Below are 25,934 nucleotides of genomic sequence, written 5' to 3'. Positions count from 1 at the left end.
TAAAAACTTTTCCTCTATTTCAGCCCCTGGGACCTCCTCTTTCCTTCCTCTCCACCCTCGTTTATTACATTGATGTACTTAGCCTCTCACCCCGTAAGTTGAACCCTCCCTCTTTAAGAGATAGGATGGGGATAGGAGTAGGATTGGGGCTAGGAGAGGTCTGGCAATCGCAGAACTCTCTGGAAGGCTCAGGGAAGAGGGACGTCAAGGAATATTCCTGCACTGATGATATCTGTCCCACTACAGTTATATGTGAATTTTGGGGGTGGATGTTCCCCCACGCCCGACCTTGGGATGCTTCCCCTACCTTCATGTACATACCTGGAAGCAAGGACCAGAAAAAACAAGGAAAAGATAAAAATGGAAAATCATGAATTGTTCATTATTTCAGTAAAAGGTAACTGCGCCCCAGCAACTTCACCCAAGAAAATTAAAAACACATGCCCACAAAAAACTTGCACATGAATGTTCACAGCAGCACCGTTCATGACAGCCAAAAAGTAGAAACAACCCAAATGTCCATCAGCTGATATGTAGGTAAACACATTGTAGTGCATCCATGCAACAGACTATTATTTAGCCATAAAAAGGAATGAAGTACCGATACATGCTACAATATGTGTTGATTAAGCATTTGGAAACAATGTGATTACTATTGTACTTAATACATCTTTGAGACAGAATGTGTCCCACAAACATTTATTGAGGCCCGTGTTAGATGCCGGGTTCTGCTGAGCCCTGGAATTGAACAAAGCCTTTGAAAACGTTGGATTCGCCTAAGCAGGGAAAATGTATTTTGAAAACATTATGCTAAATGAAAGAAGCCAGTCACAAAAGGCCACATACTGTACAATCCCACTCATACTTAATGTCCAGAATAGGCAAATCTATAGAGACAGAAAATATATTAGTGGTTGTCAGAGGCTGGGGGTTAGGGGGCAGGAGGGGAAATGGAAGTTTTGGGGGTGGTGATGGCTAAAGGATACAGCATTTTTGGAGGAGGGTGATAAAAATTGATCCTGGTGATTGTTACACAACTCGATGTGTAATATACTAAAAGCCACTGAACTGCATTCTTCAAACCGGTGGATTGTATGGTAGATGAATTACATCTCAATCAAGTCCCTCCCCTGCCCTCCAAAAAGAAAGTGACCGAGCATCTAAGGCCACTTGGCTCTGCACTGCGGGGGGGACGCAGAGATGAACACAGCACCGTCTTTGCCTTCAGGGGACCCACAGGGCAATGAATAGGCAAAGGGCAGAGTCAAATCCGAGGTGGTTCAAGCCGCCCTCCAAGACTCAACAGGGTGGGCGGGCCAGGAAGGGGAGGGCTCTGCTTGGGGCCTCAGGGTGGTGGCATTTCAGCTCGGCCTTGCTGGAGGCCTGGGAGCACCGGGGAGAACCGGATGGGTCCCAAGGACAGCAGGAGGTCGAGGATGTGGAGCGGTGGGGTGTGGGGGGTGTGGGGTGGGGGCAGCCGTACCCGCAGGTTGTTCTTCTCCTCTTTTCTCTTTATCCAGTTGAGGGCCTGCTGCTGCGGGTCGATGCAGAGGGGGAAGCGGCTGGCCCGGGTGGTGAGGATGCCGTTCTGAACCGAGAGCTCGTCGGGGGGCAGCCCCTGGGAGCCCCACCTGGAAGGGGCAGCAACAGGGGAGGTGGGGATTTTTCTGGCCGAGCTGTGAGCCGACGGGGAGCCTCCGAGGCAGGGGAGCTGGGCGGGCAGTGCTCCCTGCCGTCTCTGTGCAGGTGGGTCAGCCGCATGCCCCCCGGGCTCTGTGCCCCGTCCTCCCAGCCCGGGGTCGCCCTCACCTGCTGATCTCAACGTCGTCCGTGAGCAAGTTCTCGAGTCGGAAGGGCTGGCTCAGGGGGACCCCCCGCTCCAGGATGTCGCTCTGCCAGACCTGGTTGACCATCTCGTCGCGGAACTCCCACGTGAAGGCGCCCTCATAGCTCAGGAAGGCTGCGCACAGCAGGCAGTCGCCCAGCAACTTCACGCGCCGGTGCATCAGCTCGTCCAAATCGTTCAGCCACCTGGTGTGGGAGGCGGGGCTGCCGTGAGCAGTCACATTCCAGCGCAACCCGAAGGAAACTTCTAGAAGAGCCAGCCTGACACACAGCCGGGAGGGGGCTAGCCAGAAGGAAACATTTTCTGAGATGTTCTTCTCTTGTAGAGGACAGACATCGCCAGCTCACTTTGCCATTTCCCTGCCTAGTGAACCCAACGTTTTCAAAGGCTTTGTTCAAGTCCAGAGCTCGGCAGAACCCAGCACCTAACAGGGGCCTCGATAAATGTTTGGGGGCTGCATTTTGTCTCAAAGATACGTATTAGGTAGTAATCGCATTGTTTCCAAACACCTGATCAATAGCTTAAAAACACACCCAGCCGAGCACGAGCCCTAGTCCTGCTTGGTGACAAAATTCTGTTTGTTTCCCATAAGCAAACAATATTTTCCAGTGTTTTCCATACCATTTTTACAGGCGCCAGGTAAGAAACTATTGTCACATCCAGTGGACCAGCTATGGCCCAATGGGCCTCTTGCCCGTAAGCATCAAACAGCTCCACCTATTGAAAATTGAAGCTCAGGACTGAACCAGCCACAAGGGTCCAGAGACAGAAGTGGGCTCCTCCTCCAGACCCATCCAGAAGGGACTTGGGGTTAAAGGTCATCAAGAAGCAAACATTCCCAAGCCCTAGGGCACTGGTTTCCCCCTGTCTCCACCGCTGCCAGGCCTCCCCTTAACAGTTACTCAGTAAATAACACTCGATACCTATTTTTAAAAGAATCTATAAAATGGCCATTAGCCACCTTTAAACATGATAATAGTAAAATCAGAACTTTTTCATACGGTTTTCAGCTCAAAATGCGGCGTGGAATAAAGACTCCACGTGGCGAGAAATTGCGCTGCGGATGTGCACTCACAAACCACGAAGTCTGGCCTAGAGCTGCTTAGCGGGAAGGCTCGTCACCCAGGCTGACCTGACATTCTCAGACCCCAGCCCCGAGATGAGCTTGTCGGCCGCGATCAGCCGTCTCTCCATGATCTCGGCTTCTTCCTGCAGCTGCTGCTTCTCCAGTGTGGCCGCCTCGTACTTGGCCCCCAGGGCTTCCAGTTCTCTCTGGACCGCTGCCAGCTCATTCTGGATCCTCTCCAGCTCACGTTTGGTCAAGTAAAAATTCCGCTCCAGCCTGGCCACCTACGTGAAGACAGTTCGCAGAACGATGGGGAGAAGGACGGCCGTGAGGTGGGGATAAGACAGTCAGTCTCACACCTGGGCTTCTGTCCACCTGCAAGTGTTTTTTGGCCATGCCGCGAGGCTCGTGGGATCTTAGCTCCCCGACCAGGGATCAAACCCGGACCCACGGCAGTGAAAGCGCTGAGTCCTAACCACTGGGCCACCAGGGAAGTCCTCCACCTGCACTTCTAACGCTGTTCCTACCCTCTGGGTCCACCCTATGTCATAGCGAGGCACACGGCTTCTTTTCTTAGTGACCTCTTCAATGGTTTGATGCAAAAGCCCTACATCCCATTAGAAAAAAGACGTCCTGCATCCGAGTTAGCAGATGGCTTAATTTTCGTGTGTACTAAGGTCCCAGTAAGAGGACCCTGTGATTCTAAGCCAAAAACTCAAAAGAATGCACTGAAGACTGTATTGGTCCTACTATGGGTTCTAAGTTTTCTGAGTGATAAAATCCTGACTTATAAAGCAATGTCAAAATGTGGCTCAAAACGACAGAATCAACCTCATACAATTCTCTTTGTATTGTGTCTTCTGCACGTTCCTTTAACCCAGTGGTTCTCAACAGGGACCGATTTTGCCCCTCAAGGGACACATGACAATGTTTGGAAACATTTCTGGTTGTCCAAACTTGGGGGAAGGGACAACGGCATCCAGTGGGTAGAGGCCAGCGATGTTGCTCAACATCCCGCAGTGTCCAGGACAGCCCCCCCCAAAAAGAAGGATCCAGTCTAAAATGTCAGTAGCACCCAGGGTGAGAAACTCTGCTTTAGTGCTCGAGAGTGATTTTACCCTCTTTTCTTCAAAAATCTTTCAGACTTTGGTTCTGTCAGTTCACACTACATCTAAATGAGAGCTATAATTCAGGGTTATCATTTACTGGGGGAAAAAATGTTTATGCAGTTTAAAATCAGAACCTTGCCAGAATTTCCCCAGTAAAGCTGTGGACACATTCATTCTGACCCCAGAACGATCTCTTGGCAGAAGTGTGCAGGTCTTACAGATGGGCAATACCTTTTCTCTCTTGGGCTTGATTTCTCTAAAAACGTCACAGTAGCCCATCACAGCTTCCACAAATTTCAGCATCCCCAAGCCTGCCTTGCTCACGGCTTCCATTTCCTCAGTCGTGGTATTGAGGGTCTTCAAGAGGCCTAAAGGTCAAAGACGCAATGATTTCGATGAGCGGTGAGCTTCGTCTTGGGAAAATAAAATGGGAAATAAACTGCCTACTAACAAAGTAAGCGTAACTAGTTCCTTCTCCTCGGTAAGCCTGTGAGCGGGATCCGGACAGCTTTCCCACGGACAACAGGTGGGTCCAACCCCGAATGAATTTTGTGTAAGTGGATGTTTAAGATGTGAGTGAGGGGCACATGTTACTGCCGCCCAGGACATCCTATGACACAGGAACTTCCGTGTGACACCCAGCAGCCCCCGGGGACCCAGGGCATCATTGGGGACCTCCCAACTGGGCACCAAGGTGGCTCAGAGCTGGCAGCTAACTGGGGTTCATAGGTCATTACAGGGCACCATCACCTCCACCTGCACCCTCACCCTGGGAGTAACTTCACATAAATGGAAGCCCATCCAACGATCGGGTAAAGAGAGTCCCTTGGGTTTTTGTAGTTGTTGTTATCCTTTGTGTTTCGATTAGCTTTGTTTTGTTTTTTTTAAGTGGCTGAAAAAATGCGTTGATGGTCAAGTTCTGAACAAACCACCATGATAAACAGTGACACGAGGAACGTTTACTGCCTTTGAAAAAGACGAACATCATTCTCACTAGCTAAGCTCTGGGGCAGGTCAGGAATCAGGCTCGGGGGGAACGCAGGCATCTGTAACTGAAATGGGGGGATGGGGCGGGTGGTACCACTCCCCCTCCTCACCCACCCTCCAGGACCTACAGAAGACTTCGTACTGGCAAAAGGCACAAGGGAAGTCAAGGTTAGACCAATTCTTTTTTTTTTCCCCCGAATACCCATTTTTAAAAATTGAGGTAAAATTCACATAACATAAAATGAACACGTTAAAGTGTGCAATTAAACATGTTACATAAACATGTTAAACAATAAACATGTTAAAGTGGCATTTAGTAGATTCACAAGATTTTGCAGGCCTCACCTCTATCTAGTTCCAAGACATTCTCATCATCTCAGAAGGAAACTTCATAGCTATTAAGCAGTAACAACCCAATTTCCCCTCCCCAAACCCTGGCAAACACTAATATGCTCTTCATCCCTGTGGATTTACCTATTTACCTACGGATATTTCATATAAATGGAATTACAATATGTGACCTTTTATGCCTGGCTTCTTTCACTTAGCATCATGCTTTTGAGGTTCATCTATGCTGTAGCACACAGCAGCACTTTGTTCCTTTTTATGACTGAATAATATTCCATTGTGTGGATATGTTTGTTCTTGTTCATCCATTCATCCATTGATAGATATTTGGGTTGTCTCCACCTTTTGGCTATTGTAAATAGTGCTGTCAGGAACATCTGTGTATAAGCTTTTGTTTGAATACCTGTTTTCTCTTCTTTGGGGTCTATACATAGGCGTGGAGTGGTTGGGACACATGGTAATTCTATGATTAACTGTCTAAGGAGCTGCCAAACTGTTTTCCACACCATTTTACATTTCTACAAACACTGTACGAGGGTTGCAAGTTCTCCATATCCTCCCCTCCTCACTTGTAGTTTTGTGTGGTTTTGTTTAAATGATACCATCCTAGTGGGTCTGAACGGTACCTCATTGTGGTCTGATCTGCGTTTTCCTAGTGACTAATGTTACGCATATTTTCATATGCTTATTGGCAATTTGTGTATCTTTTTTGGAGAAATGTCTATTCAAGTCCTCTGCCTGTAAGACCAATTCTTGGCACCACTACGCCCACCGGACAAGATGCACAGGAGACGAGGCAGGGTGGGCTCCGTAAGACAGTCACGTATCCTACTAGGGAAAACCAGACCCGTTGCTGAATCACACGTTCATCGGGCATCCACCGCCACTGCCTATCCAGCAACCACCCTCCCTGCCGCTGTCTTCCTCTGGGGACGGTCATCCCGCCTCTTCCATCGGCAACGCCACAGCGACACCATTTGACCACGATGGGCAGGTCTGCCTGCGACAAGCCCCCTCCTCACTCTCCCTCCTGGCCCCAGAGACTGAGCCGCCAGGCTGACAATCCTACATCTGTCTACACTCACCTCTGATATTTTTAACTTGGCTCTGGGTAACTGAATCAAAGTCAATCTCCATCAGAGACCTCAGGAAGTTGGGGTCGGACATCATGCCTTTGGCGGTTTTCCAGTTGAGATCTTTGTACCCCTTCATGATGAGGATGCATTCACAGACCGTCTGCACCTGCTTCGGGGGCTTAGCAAATGACCTGGGGAGAAACGGATGCACGCGTGGATCAGACGCAGGACCTGGCCTGAAGGAGAGTTCCGGAAAGATGGTGAGTCGTTTCTCGGATGCGATACTGCGTGGAAACAACGGAAGCCACGTCCCAACACCGACTTGCGCTCCTGGGGGTGGGCTTCTCCAAGGGCAGGGACTGGGTCTCATCCATCATGTGCCAGATCGGACTCCTGGAATCGGACTGGGCGCCAGGAACACAGCAGGGTGTCATTCAGTGCAAACCCGGGCCACCCCTGAATCAGCAGCTCAGGGTGGAGCCTGAGAACCTGTGTTTTTAGTGACACCCTGGGGTGACTGCTCAGACACTAGGTGGTAGCCACTGTCATTATTGTCATTATCATCATCATCCTATTTTCCACTTACGAGGTAAAGAAACAGCGCTCAAGTGTTGGGATGGCCTGCCTGTGTCCACATAGCCCATCCCGCACCCTGGCATCCTTCAGGCTATGGAAGCTCTTGTCTCTGTCTTTGATGAAGCTAGACCATCACTCTGCTGCTCCAACACTCGGATGTCCAGCACCCTCGACCCTCCGGAGAACTGGAAACCCAAAAGGATCAGGAGACGGAAAGGCTGCATCGGCGTAAAGACCCGAGAAGGAACGAGTCGCACACTGACTGTACCCAGTGGGCCCGCTTGGCTGGCTACCAGCGCCGGGCAAAGTCTATAAACGCCATAAAAGCCGTGGAGACAGAAGAACAAGGAAAACAATGAAGAAAAAGCAAAGGAAAGGAAGGCAAAGGAAGAGCCCCTGGAGGGCAGGGAGCAACCTGGGGAGAGGCCAGAGTGCCCCCGAGGGAGACACAGAGAGAGAACAACCTGACCCGCCCAGCAGTGTGGAGGCTCTGAACCCAGCAACCCCCAGACCCCTCCTGACCCCTCCTGACCCCTCCTGACCCCTCCTGACCCCGGGACCCCCACCCACTGCCTGAGGAGCCACACAGCTTAGGGACGAGCCAGGGCAATGACTCCAGCACAAAGCCCGACGATTAAAGTAATGGTCCTGAGTCACCAGGGAAAGGTTCAATTATGCGGCGTTAGGCGCTTACGAAAGCAGGCGATGCTGTCAACTGTTTTTAAAAGGTTCCCTTCAGGGCTCATGAAGGTCAGGCCCCGGCCACTGCTCCCTGAATAATCCGAGGAGGAGGGATTATTATTATTATTATTATTATTATTATTATTATTATTATTATTATCATCAGTGAGATGTTTTCAGACACAAGTCAGAAAAAGCCTCGGGGTGGCGTCCTGAGCCCTCCGGAAAGTTAGGAACGGTCCGGGGTTCTCAGCTTTCCCATCTATCAAATGGGGAAGCGGAACCGGAACCTTTCAGCTCCCAAAGCCTTTGAGTGAAGTTCTCTGTTACCAGTTTACAAACCATGCCCAGGAACCTCGTTTATCCAGAACACAGTGTTGTGGTGCCAGATAACCGAGGGGTTCGAAGAAGTAAGGTTACAAGTCTGAGAAATGAAAGCGTTTCTGTTTCATTTGATTCCTTTCTTCTATCACAAAAGAAACTCAGGGGGGGTACTTCCCGGGTGGTCCAGTGGGTAAGACTCCACGCTCCCACTGCAGGGGGCCCAGGTCCGATCCTTGGTCTGGGAACTAGATCCTGCATGCCACAGCTAAGAGCCCGCATGCCGCAACTAAGACCCAGCGCAGCCTAAATAAATAAATAAATAATTTTTAAAAAGAAAAGAAAAGAAACTCAGGGAGAGAGAGACAGACAGACAGAGGTGACGCCATGCTGCCTTCCCTGGAGGAGAATACCCATCACAAGCCCCACTCCCCAGCCCCTCACTCTACCCCAGACACTCTGACCGTCTCTGCTTTTCCCCCGAGTCAAGCCCCTTCCAGCCCCGCTCCAGTCTCCATCCCACGTCTCAGTTTAAATGTCACTTCCTGGGGGTCATCTTCCCTGACTACCCACCCCCCAGACTAGTTCAGGTCCCCCATTATCCACAGTCATAGCAACAAAGACCCTCCCTTCCTGACCTCCTCCTGGGTAATTTTACTGTACACATGAGATTCCCATGTGCACACCCGTGCCTCCCCCAGACCATCGGCTCCATGCGGTGAAGACCCCCTGCCTGGCCCATTGTCTCTCAGCACCAGTGCCAGCATAGGGTGGGCGGGCGGTAGGCACCCAATGATACTGAATGAAGGAAAGGAAGAAAAGTAAAATTGCAGGCCAGTAACAAAGGGAGCCTTTTATACTCCAGAGAAACATCCACCGCTAATCTTCATTACTGCTAATCTTCCTGCCTTAACACTTAATGATTTCTGCAAAGGGGATTGAGCATTAAAGAAAGGAAGTGTTATTTAAAGAATTAAAGGATTATAAAATTGTCAAGACCTAAATGCTGGCTCATCACTCTTAACATCCAAACGGCCTAAACAAAGCCAGACTCTAGTCATCTGGATCCAAACTCATTAAACCCAAAGAAAAATCCCAAAGAGATCAAAGATTTAAATGTAAACACTATAAAAGTATTAAACTATAAAAGTACAGGATGAAACCACGGGGAAATTATTTTACAATCTTCCAGTTGCAAGGCCTTTTAAGTATGAGGTAATAGCGAAAGCCACAAAATAAAATATTGCTGAAATCTACCACATAAAACTAAAAATTTATACACGGCAAACACAAACACACACAAAAACCTCCTAAATAAAGTCAAATGGCTGACGACAAACTGGGAAAACTATTTGCAACTCACATCATGGATAAAAAGCTAGTCTCCCCATTAAATAAAAAGCCCATGGAAATGGATTAAAAAAAAAAAAGCAACAGTAACAATAATCCAAAAGATAAATGGGCAAAGCACATAAACAATTCACAGAAAATGAAATACACAGGACTCTTACACACATCTTTCACATATGAAAAAAAGGCCAACCTCACTCATCAAAAGGGAAATGCACATTACAACTACACAAATACCATTTTCCATCTATAAAATAAGCAAACATCCAAGTGTTTAGTAGCGCCCTCTGTTGGTAAGGCCATGAAAAAGCAGGTACTCGCATGTATTGCCAGTGGGAGTGTAAATCCGTTCCATACCTACGGGTGGGCATTAGGCAACAGCTATAGACGTTATAAACACACACACCTTGGAACCCAGCAATTCCACTTCTGAAAATGTATCCTTCCAATGGACTTGTGCATAGTGAAGTAAGGCAGGGTTATTCTTTGCCACACTGTTTGTAAAGGCAAAAGACTGGAAATAAGCTAAAAATTCATAAATTGAGGCTGATTAAATAAATGATGGTACAGCCATCCAATGGGCTATGATGAGCTATTTTTAAATATTGAGGAAGTTCTCATATAACAACATGCAAAAGATCTCCAAGGTCTCGAGCAAAAAAACCAAGATGCAGAAAAATATGTATAGTATATTACCAATTATATTTTAAAAGGAAAGAAAAAAGGCTACAGAAGTATCCCTTGTTCTACAACCCTTAGAGTCCAACGTCGGGAACTGAAGAGACACTTGTATATCTGGTTGCCTTGAACATGCACAAAAGCTCTCTGAATGGATATGTAAGAAATGAATGGCAACAGTTACCTGTCGTGTGGTGAGGGGAACTAAGCTGATGGCGGACAGATGAGAGGGGGCTTTTCATAGCACATCATTCTGATGTTGGAACCATGACCCTAGCTAATGTTTACATGGCACTGACTCTGTGCTCAACCCAATTCTGAGAGCTCTTTACGTAATAGCTCACTGGATCCTCATAACAACCCCGATGCCATGGGGACAATTATTATCATCCACATTTTACAAACAAGGAAACTGCAGCACAGAGAGGTTAGGCGACTTGCCGAAGGTCACACAGCCAGTAAGAAGCAAAGCCATGCATCAACATATTACCTGTTCCAATAATTACATTTTAAAAAATTACTCCTTTTGGGCCATAGGCCACTTTCATTTTCTCGGGGGTGATGCAGGCACCCCATCTAACTGCAGGGGACACATATCAAACTCTCCATGTGGTCCCATGGAAATCCACTCTTGGATTAAATAAATACTCCTTCCAAATAAATACTCAAAAATCCTTCCCAACTCTCTGCTCTCAGAATGTTTTTATGCTGCTGACCTGGGAGTAGTGCCCCAAATCTGTATAACCAGTGGTTGGATGTTTCCCTTGGAAATGTGCATGTTGAGGGTCTCTCCCACAACTCAGTCTAAACTTCCAGCGCGTGCTACTGCAGTTTTAAAACGTCCATTCTTACACCTTCATTGCAATCACACTGCAAAGCTCTGAAATCATGACCTCTTGCTAACAGCAGCAGCAGCTCTGGATGACCCCCCAGGAGTTACTCGGGCCCCCTGCCCTGGAACTGGCTGAACGTTCTGTTCAAATCCACATGTTTCACAAATGAGCCAATAGCCAGAGCACAACCTTGGACAAGGGATGTTGCTCGGCCCTTAGCAAAAGAGATGAGCTCAGAGAAGCAGCACCATCCCGCCAGGAACACAAAACGCAGGGTCAGCTTCCAGCCTGGAGACAGGAGTCTCTCTCACAGGAGACCCGACTGTGGGACCAGAAGGATGGAACCCCTTCTGAAGATGAGGCCGAGACGGGGAGTGAGGAGAGAGCCGAGGCTCCTAATGCAGGGACACGCGTGGGGGGCCTGGCAGCACGATGACGGGGCAGGGGGTGGTGGTGGAGGGTGCAGACGGGACACCGTTTCTTCCTGGCTTCACTAGCGGTGCTAAACTTACCAGCGAGATCCACGAACGGTGCCCTGGGGGGACCACGCCCCGCGGGGGGAGGGGAGAAAGCGCCACACCAGACCCCTCTTCTGGACAGCAAATGGGCCCTCTGGCTGCGGGGGATGGAGTCATTTTACAGACTGATGTGCAGAATGTCTGGGGCCACAATAAAGACCCACTCTCCCAGGACTTCCCTGGCGGTCCAGTGGTTAGGGCTCAGCGCTTTCACTGCCGGGGCCCAGGTTTAACCCCTGGTCAGGGAACTAAGATCCCACAAGCCGCACGGTAGGGCAAAAAACCAAAACCAACCAAACAAACAAACAGAAAACACTACTCTCCCCACCTGTGAAAGGCCATCATTTGGCTAGAAATGGATGAGGGCATCTCCCATCCGCTCTCAGCCTGCGGCACACCTTGCCTGCATCCAGGGCCCTGCCTCTTTTAGGGCAGACGCTCCTCTGTCCTTCCCGTAAAAAGGACTGACTTACAAGGCTCCAGCTCTCCCACCAGCCCCTCCGGGAACCCAGTCTCCTCCTGTGAGTCGGCCGGGGTTCAAGGCCAGTGCGCCATGGTGCCAACTGGCTGGGAGGCCCGAGGCGAGCCAGCTCACCTCCCTGGGCTCCGCGTCCCTCGTCTGCACGTGAAGACGGTAACAACCCCCACCACGGAAAGCGCCTGGCACAGCGGCCGGCCCAGAAATGCCGAACAACCACGACTATCTCATCATCACTGTCAGGAGTGACGCTGGTGGCCAAGCACGCTGGGAGAGCGCCAGCCGTTACCTGATCTCGGTCACATCTGACTTGTCCAGTTTCTGCAGCTCCAGCTTGGCGGCCTCCAGGATGGGCATGACCTCGGCCAGGGCTGTCTCAGCCTCAGTCTTCTCCGCCGCGATGACCTTGTTTTGCTCCTCCATCTCCACGGCTTTTTCCTCCACCAGCTTCTTCTTTTCCTCCGCTATGGGGGGGAGGGGGAGGTCAGCGAAGCCCCTGGGGCATGGGGAGGATGGACCACCACTCCTGAGCCAAAGCAGCGCAGCCCTCAAAGGTGGGCGCTGGGCGGAGGGGGCTGAATGAGCTTCGGCCAATATGGCGGCCTTGGGCGTTCGCACTGGGACAGATGTCCTCACGGCGCCTGGGGTCCCCAACACAGGGACAGCTGCTGCGACTCTGACCCTCCTTGACTGGCCCACCTGTGTCCCCCTCCCCCCGCCCCACTCCATCCCACAAGACAGCCTCCAGCCCTGCTTGGCCAGTGTTAGCTGAGGATACCAGAGCTGCCCTCCCTGTTTTTCTGGCTCACTGACATCTCTCTGGCTCTTCATCAGCTTTTCCTACATTCATTCAGCCCAGCTCAAAAGCCATCCTCCCCTGAGGTCACTCTCAGTCTCATCACTCTGTTTATTTGCTTCATGACAGTAATCACAATCTGAAATTTCATCTGATCATTGGCTTGTTGATCAGCCCCACTCACTAGAACGTAAGCATCTCCCCGAGGGCTGTGACCCCAGCGTTTAGAACAAAGCTTGGCTCGTAGTAGGTGTACTGGCTTGAATAGTGTCCCCCTCAAAATTCATGGCCACCCAGAACCTCAGAAAGTCACCTTATTTGGAAAGAGAGTCTCTGTAGATGTAATTAGTTAACATGAGGTCATACTGGGTTAGGGTAGGTCCTAAATCCAATGACTGTGTCCTTATAAGAAGGCCATGTGAAGACATAGAGGGGGAAAGGTCACGTGACAATGGAGGGGCCGAGATGGGAGGGATGCGTCTACAAGCCAAGGAACGCCCAGGAATGCGGGCCGCCATCAGAAGCTGGGAGAGGCCAGGAAGGATCCTCCCCTAGAGCCTTTGGAAGGAGCAGGGCCCTGCCAAGACCTTCATTTCAGACTTCTATCCTCCAGAACCGTGAGAGAATAAATAAACGCCTGTTGTTTTAAGCCACGCAGTTTGTGGTGCTTTGTTACGGCAGCCCTAGGAAACGAACACAGTAGGTATTCAATAAACGTATGCTGAATTCAGCAGTCTCTCCCTGATGGGGCGTTCTCTCGGGACTCAGCCTCACAAGTCAACAAGCAAGCGTTCAGGTTGGCCGGTTCAAAATGTGGACTCCAGAAGAACGTCTGATTGATCCAGCCAGGGCTGGAACAAGCCCAACCCGACAGCCCAGACTGCGGGTCAGGAGCGGACAGGGTGCCAAAGCCAAGTTGGGGTGCTGTGACCAGAGTAATGAAAAATGGGTCCTGTGGATAGGGCCTGACACGATATAGCTGGAACTGAACTGAACCAAGGTCGTATGCAGAAGCGACACAAACATGGGCTGGGAAGAGAATACCCAGAGGCAGGAAGGTTGAGTGGCTTCTGCAGAAATCTGAGGACGAGCTGGGGAGGACGCATCAGAACACGGGATTCTGAGAGGCGACAGGAACGGGAGCCCCAAGACCCAGGGAGAAGGGTTAGGGGCCGTGGCAGAGCTGCAGCTTCGGAGCTGTCCTGTGTGAGAGTCGTGTAAAGGAAGCCAGTTCCAGGACTTCCCTGGCACTCCAGTGGTTAAGACTCCGCACTCCCAATGCCGGGGGCCTGGGTTCGATCCCTGGTCAGGGAACTAGATCCTGCACGCATGCCACAACTAAAAAAAAATCCCACATGCCGCAACAAAGATCCCCTGTGCCGCAACTAAGACCCGGCGCAGCCAAATAAATAAATAAATAAAAAGAAAGCCAATTCCTTAGAGCAGGAGGGAAGCAGACCAAGAGCAGCCGCCAGGCCAGGAAGATCAGGTGAGGGGCCCAAGAAAGAACCCGGAAACAGGTTCACATTAGAACCAAGAAAGTCCCAAGTGAATGATGCTCAGGCCAAGGTCATTTAAACCGACCCAGTTCACTAGCTCATTGAGGGTAAAGAGATGACTCTTCCTCATCCTGGCAAATCGTCAAGCTACCAGCTGTGGGTCCTGCCTATGGTAACGTCTTAGTGCCTATTATAGGGGGCTTGACGCCAACTCAGAAAAAAATAGCAATGGGAGGGTCAAAAGATGCCAGTTCCAAGACGGGAATAAAGACACAGACCTACTAGAGAATGGACTTGAGGATATGGGGAGGGGGAAGGGTAAGATGTGACAGGGTGAGAGAGTGGCATGGACATATATACACTACCAAACGTAAAACAGATAGCTAGTGGGAAGCAGCCTCATACCACAGGGAGATCAGCTCGGTGCTTTGTGACCACCTAGAGGGGTAGGATAGGGAGGGTGGAAGGGAGACACAAGAGGGAGGGGATATGGGGATATATGTATGCATATAGCTGACTCACTTTGTTATACAGCAGAAACCAACACACCATTGTAAAGCAATTATACTCCAATAAAGATGTTAAAAAAAAAAAAAAAGATGCCAGTTCCTACAAGTGGCTTCCCAGGGATGTCCCCCAGTGGAGCCCTGTCCTGTTTTGGGGTTTTTTTGGCGGGGTGGGGCGTGGGGTGTCCCGACCCCCAGAGTTGGACCCGCACTCACCTGTGGCCGTGTTGGTGGCGATCTCCTCCAGCAGGGCCTCGCAGGCAGCCGACTTCTCCGCCAGCGCGATCTTCTGCTCGGCAAGCTTCTGGTTCAGCTCGTCCAGCTGGACGGTGGCCTCCTTCAGCTTGTCCAGCCCCCCCTCCAGACGCTTGCACTGAGCTGAGGAAAGGGAACACAGGTATTCACCCTCTGGGGGCGCTGTTCCCAACACACCCAGACAAGCGTTCCAGTGCAATTCGTCTACGTTGGGCTCACCGGAAAAAAAAAAAAAAATCATTTTCATGAGATGTCAAGCATCTATCAGTACCTCCATTGCCGTGTGGGGATGGCATCTTCCAAAATGAATGTATTTCTGAAAATAACCATTTGTTTGGCCAACAACCAGAGCCAGAGCATTTTAAAAAAACATTTTCCAACAGAGCACGTTGCTCTCATCAAATAGTATCTCTAATGCAATGAAAATTTAGGGCTAAAAAAGTGCATGGCCCAGCACAGAAAAACAAAAACAAAAGCATGCCAGGGTCCTGCCCACACAGACGAATCACTCTGAAATGCAAAATCCAAAATGTGCTTTGCTTTGCCTCAATCCTGAGTATGCCCAATCTTGCTAAGAAACGTCTGATTAAGGAAAAGATCAGCAGTTGGATCTTTATTCATAAGTAATAACAATTCCTGTTAACCGTCCCATTCCCGAGTCTTACCTATATTATACTGAGTTTTCTCATCCAGTAATTTCAAATACGTGTTAATAAAATCCAGGTAGTTCTTGGGAGTTACATAGTTGCTGCGCCTCAGTTTCTGTAGAAATTGTTTACTGAATTCACCCACGGATTCGTGGACCAAAACAACATGTTCTACCAGATCTTCCATATTTTCTACTGGGATCAGTGGATTAGTCCCTGAAGAGGAAGGAATGGAAAAGGGTGGCTCATAAAGAAAGGAAAGGAGCAGTTCCTCAAAAAGTTAAACATGGAATTCCCATGTGACCCAACCATTCCACTCCTAAGTTTGTACCCAAAAGAACTGAAAAATGGACACAAGGAGATTCTTGGACGCCCATGTTCATAGCAGCACTATTCACAGTAGCCAAAAGTGGGAACCATATCCAAGTGCCCATCAACAGATGGATGGATAAACAAAATATGTTCTGTCCATAAATGGAATATTATTCAGCCTTAAACAAGAAGGAAATTCTGACACACGCCACAACATGAATAAACCTGGAAAACACGCTAAGTAAAAGAAGCTATACACAAAAGGACAAATGTTTCATGATTTGACTTACATGAAATATCCAGATTTGGCAAATTCGTAGAGACAGAAAGTATATTGGAGGTTACCAGGGGTTGGGGGCAGGTCTGGGAGGACAAGCAGTGAGTGTTCAGTGGGGACAGAGTTCCAGTTTTAAAGATGAAAAAGGTTCTGGAGATGGATGGTGGTAGCAGTTGCACAACATTGTGAATGTAATTAGTGTAACCGAGCACACTTAAAATGGTTAAAAATTGTTAAAATGGCAAATTTTATATTATATACATTTTACCACAATAAAATACGATATAAAAATGTTTTAATAGAAAAGAGCAGTTATCACTTGTCAGTGGCTTTTCTGGACCACAATACTGATCCACACTCTGGCAATTTCTCTAAGAACACAGAAAGCCAATTCTCTGTCCCTACTGGTAGGAAGGCTAAGACAGTGTGGTAGGAGGGGCTTGAGATTCCAGGAGAGAAATTTGCTCAGTGCCCCTGCTATATCCCCTGTACCCAGCACATATTGGGCACAAGGTAGGTCTTCCTGTAAGTCTGATGAAAGAATTAATAATCACTCCCGGTGCCAAAACCACATCACTTGGATTATCTCACAGATTGCAAAATACTTTCACCTCAAAGCAGAAAATGAAGGAAGTATGACCAAAAGCATGCATTCATCCAGATTCTGCATATTTGATCTTGAATTATACCAGGGATTAGCAAACCACAGCCATGGGCCAATTTAACAGCATGCATGAAAAGCTTTGCCTCACAAATGTCCATACTTATGGGTACAGTCATCCCAATTCCAGGGATATAACCTAAGGAAAAAAATTCTGAGCAAACTCCATGCAGCATTATTTATGATACTGAATCACTGAATACTGAAAGCAAAGCTAAGTGCTAATGCACGGAGGTGGCTAACAAGCCTATGAAAGCTAAGGCACATCTATGTCAGGATTGGCAACCTACAGCCTGCAGGACAAATCCGGCCTACCACCTGTTTTTGTAAATAAAGTTTTATTGGCACACAGCCATGCCCGTTCATTTACATATTGTCTAGGGCTGCCTTCCTGATGCGATGGTGGAATTGAGTAGTTGCAACAGAGACCATATGACCTGCAAAGCTGAAAATGTTTATCATCTGGTCATTTACAGAAAAAGTTTGCTGATCCCTGAGTTATATCATCAGGAAAGAGTCAATCTCTTAGCCCCCTTCCCCAAAAGACTGCAATCTGCCTATCAAGTGGGACTAGTTATTTATTTATTGAATACATATTTATAAGGCTGATGCTATTTACAAGGTCACCCAGTGTCATAAATCTGCTCAAGTTAGGTCCAGATAAAAAGTTTTTCCCTGAGGATAAATTGACTTGCTTTCTTATTTTGAAGATTAAAATTAATAATCAAGGCCTCAGGGCTTGGAAACTGTAGAGCAAAATCAGCCCTGATGGATAATCAGTTTACCGAAAGGTCCTTCAGGCATCCCTGGGGTCAGGGATCAGCACACTTTTTCTGTAAAGAGCCAAACAGTAAATATTTAGGCTGTGTGGGCCGTAGAGTCTCTGGCAATTACTCAGCTTTGTGGTTGTAGCATAAAAGCAGCCACAGACAGTATGTTTATTACGTGTGTTCCAATAAAACTGCATTTACCAAGACAAGCGGTGGGCTGAATTTGGCCTTCAGGCCAGGGTTTGCTGACCCCTACTTTGGATGATACCTAATCAATTTTTATCCTACGTTGTCCTTGTAAATCCCCCGAAATCTCTTTGGACTAAAACACAATATAAATCAAAACACACTAACAAACTAAAACACCATTCACGGCCATGGGGGTTAATGGTGACAGAATTTACTGGACCAAAATTCAGAGTCAGAAAAAGGATAACAAATTGCTTTGTTATACTGTCAACATGGTCCCCACATTAGCTGTCACTTACCTAAAAATGACTTAGCCACTGCACGTAGAGCTTGGGAAGGCCAGGGCATGAACCAGTCGATACCAGTGTTATTTACTAGACCTTGAATAGGAAGAGAAACAAAAGAGATGATCGCTCTGCAACTCCGAGATGCTCGAGAACACGGATGCCGTCTTTGGTACCCAACACATTGGTGAACGAGCTGGGCGGGTCCAAAAATAATGATCAAGGGACTTCCCTGGCGGTCCAGTGGTTAGGACTCCGCGCTTCCAATGCAGGGGGCACAGGCTCGACCCCTGGTCGGGGAACTAAGATCCCGCATGCCGCGCAGCCTGGCCAAAAATTTTAAAAAATAAGTAAATAAACAAAAATAATGATCAAAAGCAGGGTTTCTCAACCCCAGCACTACCGACACTTGGCCGGATAATCCTGTCTGGTGGGGCTGTCTGTGCACTGTGGCATGCTTGGCAGCCCCCTGGCCTCTATCAACTAGATACCAGTTGGATACGTGGCCGCCCCCCACCAGAGTTGTGACAACCAACAATGTCTCCAGGCATTGACAAATGTCCCCTGGGGGAGCAAAACGGCCTCCCTCTGTTCTCGGGGCAGGTACTGCACCTTCCATGAGGCTGCCAGAATCTTCCCAGATGGAAGGGCGCGGAGAGCTACATTGCACTCGCTATGGGCCTTGCACCTGGGACCGTGAGCATTTCCTCGTGTCAGAAGGATAACAGCCACCCAGCGGCAACACAAGAGCCTGCTGGCAGATGTGAGGGGCTGCTCGGGGCTCATCCGACACGGCAGGGCCCACATTTCAACCTAATGACCATGGCATGGGTCACTTTGCTGGTGGAACCTCACATGTCATTCCCTCCCTAAGGCACGCACCCTGCTGAAGGGGGAAAACGGATTTGCTGGCTCTGCTCAAGGGCACCTGGGAAATTTCTGCAGCGGGTCCTCAGGGTGTCCCCCACCGGCGACATGCCCAGGACGACGTGCAGGTTATTTGCACTCTTGTTCACGAAGTACTGCCACACGGACTCCTTGGCCGGGCCCATCCCTTGCTTCAAAGCCTCTTGTCCAATCTGACTGAGGATAGACTCCTTTTCCTCTTCTGGGAAAAGCGCGGGCACGATTCCTAGAAAACAAAGGCCAGGATTTTGTTTAAGTTCCAGGGTTATTATCTCTCGAGGCACTGAAATGGCAGGAAGCACAGCGTCACGAAAGAGCAGTAGATGCCGAGTCCAGAGAGCAGGGCTTGGGTCCCAACTCTGAGACCCAAGTCTCACTTGCCGTGTGTGTAATTCCCTTTGAGCCTCAATCTCCTCATCTGTGAAATGGAAATAACAAATGCCTCCTGCTTACCTGGGCGGGTTACCGTGAGCATCAGAGCAGGGGTTCTCATCTGGGGACAACTCTGCCCATCCCAAGGGACATTTGGCAACGTCTGAAGACATTTTTGGTTGTCCCAACATGTGTGTGTGTGTTGCTGTGTGTGTGTGTCACAGGGAGTGGTACTAATGGCATCTGGCGGGTAGAGGCCAGGGATGCTACTAAACATCCCATAATACCCAGGACAGCCTCCACAACAGAGAATGATCCCACCCCTAATGTCACCAGTGCCAAGGAGGAGAGGCAAAGCCTTCATTCTGCAGCAAAGCATAAGAGCTTCAGAGCTATTTGCCCTCGATCCTTTGGGGTACTATTAAATGGACCCACCGGACCCTACTCAGTCTTCATAGAAAATACACCCCGAGCCCTGCAGTGGGGTTGACAGATAGAGAACAGGGCTGACATTTACATCCCGGATTACAAGTTTGTGACCCATGTATGAAAAGTCCGCTGCCAACCCAAGGACACGTGTGCTAAATGCCACGTCAATAGCCTAGATAGTAGGTGCCCCAGGCATTCAGGAGACAGGAAACTGGCACCGTCGAGGAGGCTTCTTGGAGGAGGGTGACCCTGCAAGGCGCTAGAGCTAAAACTGGGGGGAAAGTTTCCCTGGTGCTGGACTGGAAAGTGGAGTTCTGTTGTTTTTGCCCCCAGCCCCCATGCATTCCCCCCTTTCCTGTCATAGGTCTCTCTTTTCCTTTGGAGGATCACTTCTCATCCATTCTAAGTCTGGATGTGGTTTTGGGTAGTCATGACACTACCCCAGGCCTGACCAATCAGAACCCTGCATGACCCCGGCCAAAGTCATTGGCTCAGGGATGGGCATGTGATCTGAGCCAGCCAATGAGAGCCCTGCCAGGCACTTTGGCCACAACTCCTGGGAAAGAGAAACCCTCATTCACTGGGCTAAGAAAGGAGGATGCAAGTCTGCAGCTTCTAGTGCCATTTTTAAAAACTACTTTGGGAAAACCCAAGAATGCAAATAAAAGAAAAACAGTAAAGCCAAGAGCGAGGGAGAGACCAGTTCCTGATGATTTCATTTGAGCACCTGAATCCAACCTGGACTTTTTCAGTTCCAAGAATCAATACCATCTCCTTCATTTCTCCCTAATTTTACGTAAGCTTGTTTGGGTTGAGCTCCTGTCACTTGCAACCATGGAGGCTGATAAAGAGACGGAGAGAGGGAGTGTGCCAGGCATGGGCAAGATGCAGAGGCAGGATGCAAAGAGCAGACCTGGAAAATGAGAGGAGAAAGGCGGCCAGGCTGCAGAGACAGGAGAAGTCAGTCCACGGAGACCCGGAGCAAAGAAAGAACAAGTGCAATGCGCAGAGAGTGGTATCTTAGGAGGAACAGCAATACGGAGATGTCTGCAAAAAGTCAAGGTCAGACACAACAAGGGTCTGGCTTAGATGGTAAAGGGAACACAAGGGAAGGGACAGGCTTTAGAGACAAAAAAGCATTCGCAAATGTGGGAGAGGCTAAGAGTCGACACACTCCAAGGTTTAGACCTGATGAGAGTTATGGAATAACTAAATACATGGAGACGGGCAGGGGAGAGCCCCCCTCAGGACGAGAAACAGCCAGATTCTGGCTAGTTGGGCTTTGGGGGTTTTGCTGGGTTTTTTGGGGTTTTTTTGTTGTTCACTATTTGTACCATTTCAAATTAGTACAAAACATTTTTATTAAGTATCAGATGGGTTCCCTGAGAAAAGAGCTAACACAGCAGGCCCGAGGCTGCTCCCCTTACAAAAGCCTGCTTTGTGTTGGCCCTTGGCTGGCTCCTGGGAACTTAGACTCCACGAGGGTTCCTACCACCATTCACCAATCAGAGGGGCTTACCATGCCTGAGCTGGTGGTACAAACTGCGGTTTATGCTGGCCACCTGCTTTCCCCCTGGAAATCCGGAATTTGGTATGTGCCAGGCGGAAGGTGCCTACCTGACCAGCCCCCAGTGAACAGCCTGAGCGCTGAGTCTCTACTGGGTGTCCCTGGTTGAGGATACTTCACACGTGTTGTCACAACTCCTCGCTGGGGGACTGAGTGTGTCCCGTGGGACACCTCAGGGAGGGGGCTCTGGAAGCCTGTGCCTGGTTCCCCCAGACTTTACCCCACGTGCCTTTCCCTGTGCCGATTGTGCTGTGTGCCCTGTTGCTGTAATAAATCACAGCCATGTGGACTCCAAGATATAGAGAGGAACTTGCTCCTGCTTCTCCTCTGAGTTCTCTTGCTCTGGTTCATTCTTCCTCTTTGAATTCAGTCCTGGACTCGCTTTGCTTCTCACACTCTCCCCCGGGATGATTCCATCCATCCCCAAGGTTTTACAAACTACAGGCCCGTGACTCTGAAATTGACATCTCCGCCCGAGGCCCTTCTTCTGAGCATCAGACCCATCTATCCTTGGAAATAGGGTCTTTACAGAAGTAATCAAGTTACAATGAAGTCATTAAGGTAGGTCCTAATCCAATATGACGGGTGTCCTTCTAAAAGGTGGATGTTTGGACAAAGAGAAAGACACAGGGAGAACAACAAGAGAACACGAAGACAGAGATTGGGGTGATGCATCTACGAGGCAAAGAATGTCAAAGATGGGCAGCAAACTACCAGAAGCCAGGAGAGAAGCGTGGGACAGATTCTCCCTCAAAGCCCTCAGAAGGAACCAGCCATGCCGACGCCCTGATCTCGGACTCCTGGCCTCCAGGACCGTGAGACAATAGACGTTTGCTGTCTAAGCCACCCCTCTTGTGGTACTCTGTTACAGCAGCCCTCGAAAAAGCAAACACACTACCTAACAGCCCGTAGGTGTAGTGGACTCCATAAGCCCCATATGACACAGGCCCGATCTGGTCTTCCCTCCCCGGTAAACGGAAGCACTCATCACTCACTCAAGCCAGGAACCCGAGAATCACGCTTGATGCTCTCTTCCTCACCTCGTCCGGTCCATCCAAGTCCCATTGGCTCTACCTCCAAAATATCTCGAGAATCCACCAGTTCTCTCCGTTCCCACTGCCCCACCCTCGTCCAAGTCGCCGTCATGTCTCACCTGCCCCTGGGCAGCAGCTCCAAGCTGGCTGCCCTCTCGGGGTCTCATGCATCTCTGATCTAGTTCCCACAGGGCAGCCAGAAGGCTCTTTTAAAAATGGAAATCTGGGGACTTCCCTGGCGGTCCAGTGGTTAAGACTCCTCGCTTCCAAGGCAGGGGGCATGGGTTCAATCCCTGGTCAGGGAACTAAGATCCCACATGCCATGCAGCACGGCCAAAAATAAAATAAAAATAAATAAAAATGTAAATCTGTACCACAGCACTGCACCCGGAATAAAATCCAATCTCCTTTAAATGGCTCACAAGGCCCTGCGCGGTGTGGCCCCTTCACCTGGTTTGCGTCCCGTCCACCAGCTCACCACGCTCCCGCCGTACACACTGTACCCTTGGCCTGTGCTGCACCTACCCACCTGTGAGAGCCTGAATGACGCCTCCTCTGCAGGTAGGAAGTGCTTTAAAAAGGTAACGCTTATCGGACGGCCTCCGCTGAAAGCTGAGCAGCGGAGACCAGCAAACCCCGTGCGAGACCAGCGTCCCGGTACCTGAGGTGAGAATGTTGTTGATGAGCTCCAGGAAACCCTCCTCGGCCATGTGGGCATCCGTGAACAGGAAGATCATCATCTTGTTCTCAATGCCAAGTTTCAGGTAAAGGTTCTTCAGATCTTCCCGGAAATTGCTCTCAGCGTAGCCGCGGCTCAGAAGGATCTCAAACACCTGCCGACACGGAGCACAGCATCCCCGTGAGACCACCGGCCCTAGGGAGGGGACGTCTCCAGGCAGCGCAGCTCGGGCTGAGCCGCCGTCACAGAGGGACCAGCGACAGCAAATCTGGATGACCTGGGCCATTTTCACGAAATACGGCTGAGTGAGAAACGCAGGACACAGAAAACTGACATCCCTTTTTGTCAGACAAACCACAGTGGACGTTCTGTGCGGGCGCACACGTGTGCGAGGTGAGAGCTTATGCAGGGAACAAGGCCTGTCCAGACGGATTATGAATATGGATGCAAAAAGAAGGGTGGGGGTAATGCAAAGGACACCCTCAGTCATTAAAATGAGTCATTTGATGGGAATTCCCTGGCGGTCCAGTGGTTAGGACCTGCTGCTTCCACTGCCATGGCCCAGGTTCCATCCCTGGTCGGGGAACTAAGATCCCGCAAGCCACATGGGGCGGCCAAAAAAACAAAAGAGCCATTTGAGTTACTGGGAGGGAGGGAAGGCAGAGGATGAGCCAAGCAACAGAGGAAATGGGTGTGGGTACAGTCACTGTGGGAGATAAATTGTGGGAAGATGTGTAAAAAAAACCGAATAAGAAGCAATTTAAAAGATCTTAAATTCAAAAATCCTATTACACACAAAATAGATAAAAATGGAAATAAGGACACAAATGTAAGCCAAGTCTTTCCTGTTCAAGCATTTCCTCCGGCTCACATGTGTAAAAGTTTAACTGCGACCAACGGTTTAGAAAAAGCTCAGATTTATGGAAACAGAAAGATCCCTCATTTCCTCCCTCCCCTCTACCTCTAGTCTCTCTCTCACACACACACACACACACACAGCCTCTTTCACACTCACAGGTACTCACACATGCTCACACGCAGCCACTCACACACTTTCACACCCACACATGTTCACACTCACAGTCACTCTCAAACACGCACTCAGTCGACACGCTTCCATGTTCGTGGGCACACACACAGTTGCTCACCCACTTTCACACTCAAAGTCCCTCACACACATTCACACACGGTTACACACACGTGGACACCCGCACACCCTCTCACACAGTCACAGGCACAAACTCAGGGCAACATGGAAGCCCTTCAGCCACATATAACCAGGTCTCCAGTTCTACCTGCCGCCTGCAAACCCGGTTCATCCTCCCCGAGCGTAGCTTTCACTCCGCCCCCTCAGCAGGTCCCGGCACCCCTGGCATGAACAGTTCTCTCTGGTCCCCCTACCCAACTGCCCCTCCACTTCCCAGGACACAGGGACGGCCCAACATATCCCACTCCTCCTCCTCTTCCCCCCGACATCCTCTCTGCCATTCTTCGAGCCCAAGATGCACAAGCACTACCTCAAAGGAAAATGCATCCATTTTTGTTTGTTTGTTTTGTTATTGGTTTTGTTATTTTGGCCGTGCACCATGGCACGTGGGACTTTAGTTCCCCAACCAGGGATCGAACCTGTGCCCCCTGCAGTGGAAGCGCAGAGTCTTAACCACTGGACCGCCAGGGAAGTCCCAAAAATGCATCAGTTTTACCTGGAATAATCAACAGAAAAGTCAACTTGCCAAGAGGGTAACATTATATCCTACAGAAAAATGTAGGAAACAATAGTAAAACAATTACATTTGAATAATGGATGATTTTGATTACATATTTTATCTAATTTTAAAGGTACATCAACCAAGTTAGTTTAGAAATACTTTCAACCAAAGGTTAATATTTGTGAAATACTGCAAGCTAGATTCATTGAATTAACCGTGACTGCTCTTCTATGTACAGAGTTCTCACAAATCAATAAGCATATAAAGAGGCAACTCACGAAAGGGAAAAGACAAATATCTAATAAACGTATAAAAAGATATTCAAACTGCACTATTAATTAAAGAAATAAATTCTCATTTGAACGATAATAGTTTTCACCTGTAACCCTGGCAGATATCAGAATGACAATACCTGGTGTTGGCAGAGTAGGGAGAAAAGGACATTGCTGGTAGCATAAATCAGTTTAATCCTTTGTTGTGGGACTGACTGGTTATTAATGAAGACATTTTTAAAAATAAACCAAATACAGTGAATAATAGAATGACACTGTACCCCCCACCCATCTTTAACATTTGCTAAAAACCCAAAAATCATATTTGCTTCAAAACTATTTTTAACAAAGTTATGGATAAAATTAAAAATCCTTTGCTTCTCCTCTGGTCCTCCATCTCCAGGCTTTTTTTTTTTTTTTTTTTTTGCCACACTGCAAGGCTTGCGGGATCTTAGTTCCCTGACCAGGGATCGAACCCACACCCCAGCAGTGAAAGCACTGAGTCCTAACCACTGGACCGCCAGGGAATTCCCTAGGTCCTTTTTACTCCTGATGCAAGGAGGCAAACTCCACCATGAATTCAGGTCCAACCTTTCTAATGTGAAATCTGGTGCCACGGATCAAAAGTCTTTTAAAAACATATACCCTTAAACCCTCCAATTTCCCAATTTCAAAAGAAAATGTTTGCATGGAAAAAACTGATCGGTGTGCAAAGAACAAGAATGTTCATCACTGCACTGTTTATGATAACAAAACAAGGAAAAGGCTAAATGTCCACCAACAGAGAGGCTTATGTGTGGTACATCTACACAAGGGAACATTGTGCAGTGTTTCAAAGGAAAATGCAAATATATAGCTATTGACTTTAAAAGATGTCAGTGATCTAGAGTTAAATGGAAAAAA

At 48.9% G+C, this 25,934-nt stretch overlaps 1 protein-coding gene across 6 annotated transcripts in view; it reads right to left on the bottom strand.

Annotated features, from left to right (window-relative positions):
* The window catches only part of DNAH10 (dynein axonemal heavy chain 10), a 152,442-nt gene that overhangs the window by 16,357 nt on the left and 110,151 nt on the right, over positions 1-25,934 (bottom strand). For all 6 annotated transcript variants that reach the window (XR_009005127.1, XM_007189638.2, XM_057527371.1 and 3 more), the window contains 11 exons: positions 23,033-23,204; positions 18,992-19,195; positions 18,079-18,159; positions 15,589-15,786; positions 14,885-15,046; positions 12,157-12,331; positions 6,442-6,623; positions 4,253-4,389; positions 2,979-3,196; positions 1,810-2,031; positions 1,484-1,631 (listed from right to left, as the gene is read on the bottom strand). Coding sequence is in view for 5 of the 6 variants with exons in the window: in XM_007189638.2 (XP_007189700.2) it covers positions 1,484-1,631; positions 1,810-2,031; positions 2,979-3,196; positions 4,253-4,389; positions 6,442-6,623; positions 12,157-12,331; positions 14,885-15,046; positions 15,589-15,786; positions 18,079-18,159; positions 18,992-19,195; positions 23,033-23,204 (1,899 nt within the window). In the remaining variant the exon portion in view is untranslated. The remainder of the gene's footprint in view (positions 1-1,483; positions 1,632-1,809; positions 2,032-2,978; positions 3,197-4,252; positions 4,390-6,441; positions 6,624-12,156; positions 12,332-14,884; positions 15,047-15,588; positions 15,787-18,078; positions 18,160-18,991; positions 19,196-23,032; positions 23,205-25,934) is intronic.

Source organism: Balaenoptera acutorostrata, chromosome 13 (genome assembly GCF_949987535.1).
Source record: "Balaenoptera acutorostrata chromosome 13, mBalAcu1.1, whole genome shotgun sequence".
Classification (NCBI taxonomy): Eukaryota; Metazoa; Chordata; class Mammalia; order Artiodactyla; family Balaenopteridae; genus Balaenoptera; species Balaenoptera acutorostrata.
Note: the sequence above shows the minus strand (reverse complement) of the source record. Positions and strands in the feature narration are given on the sequence as shown.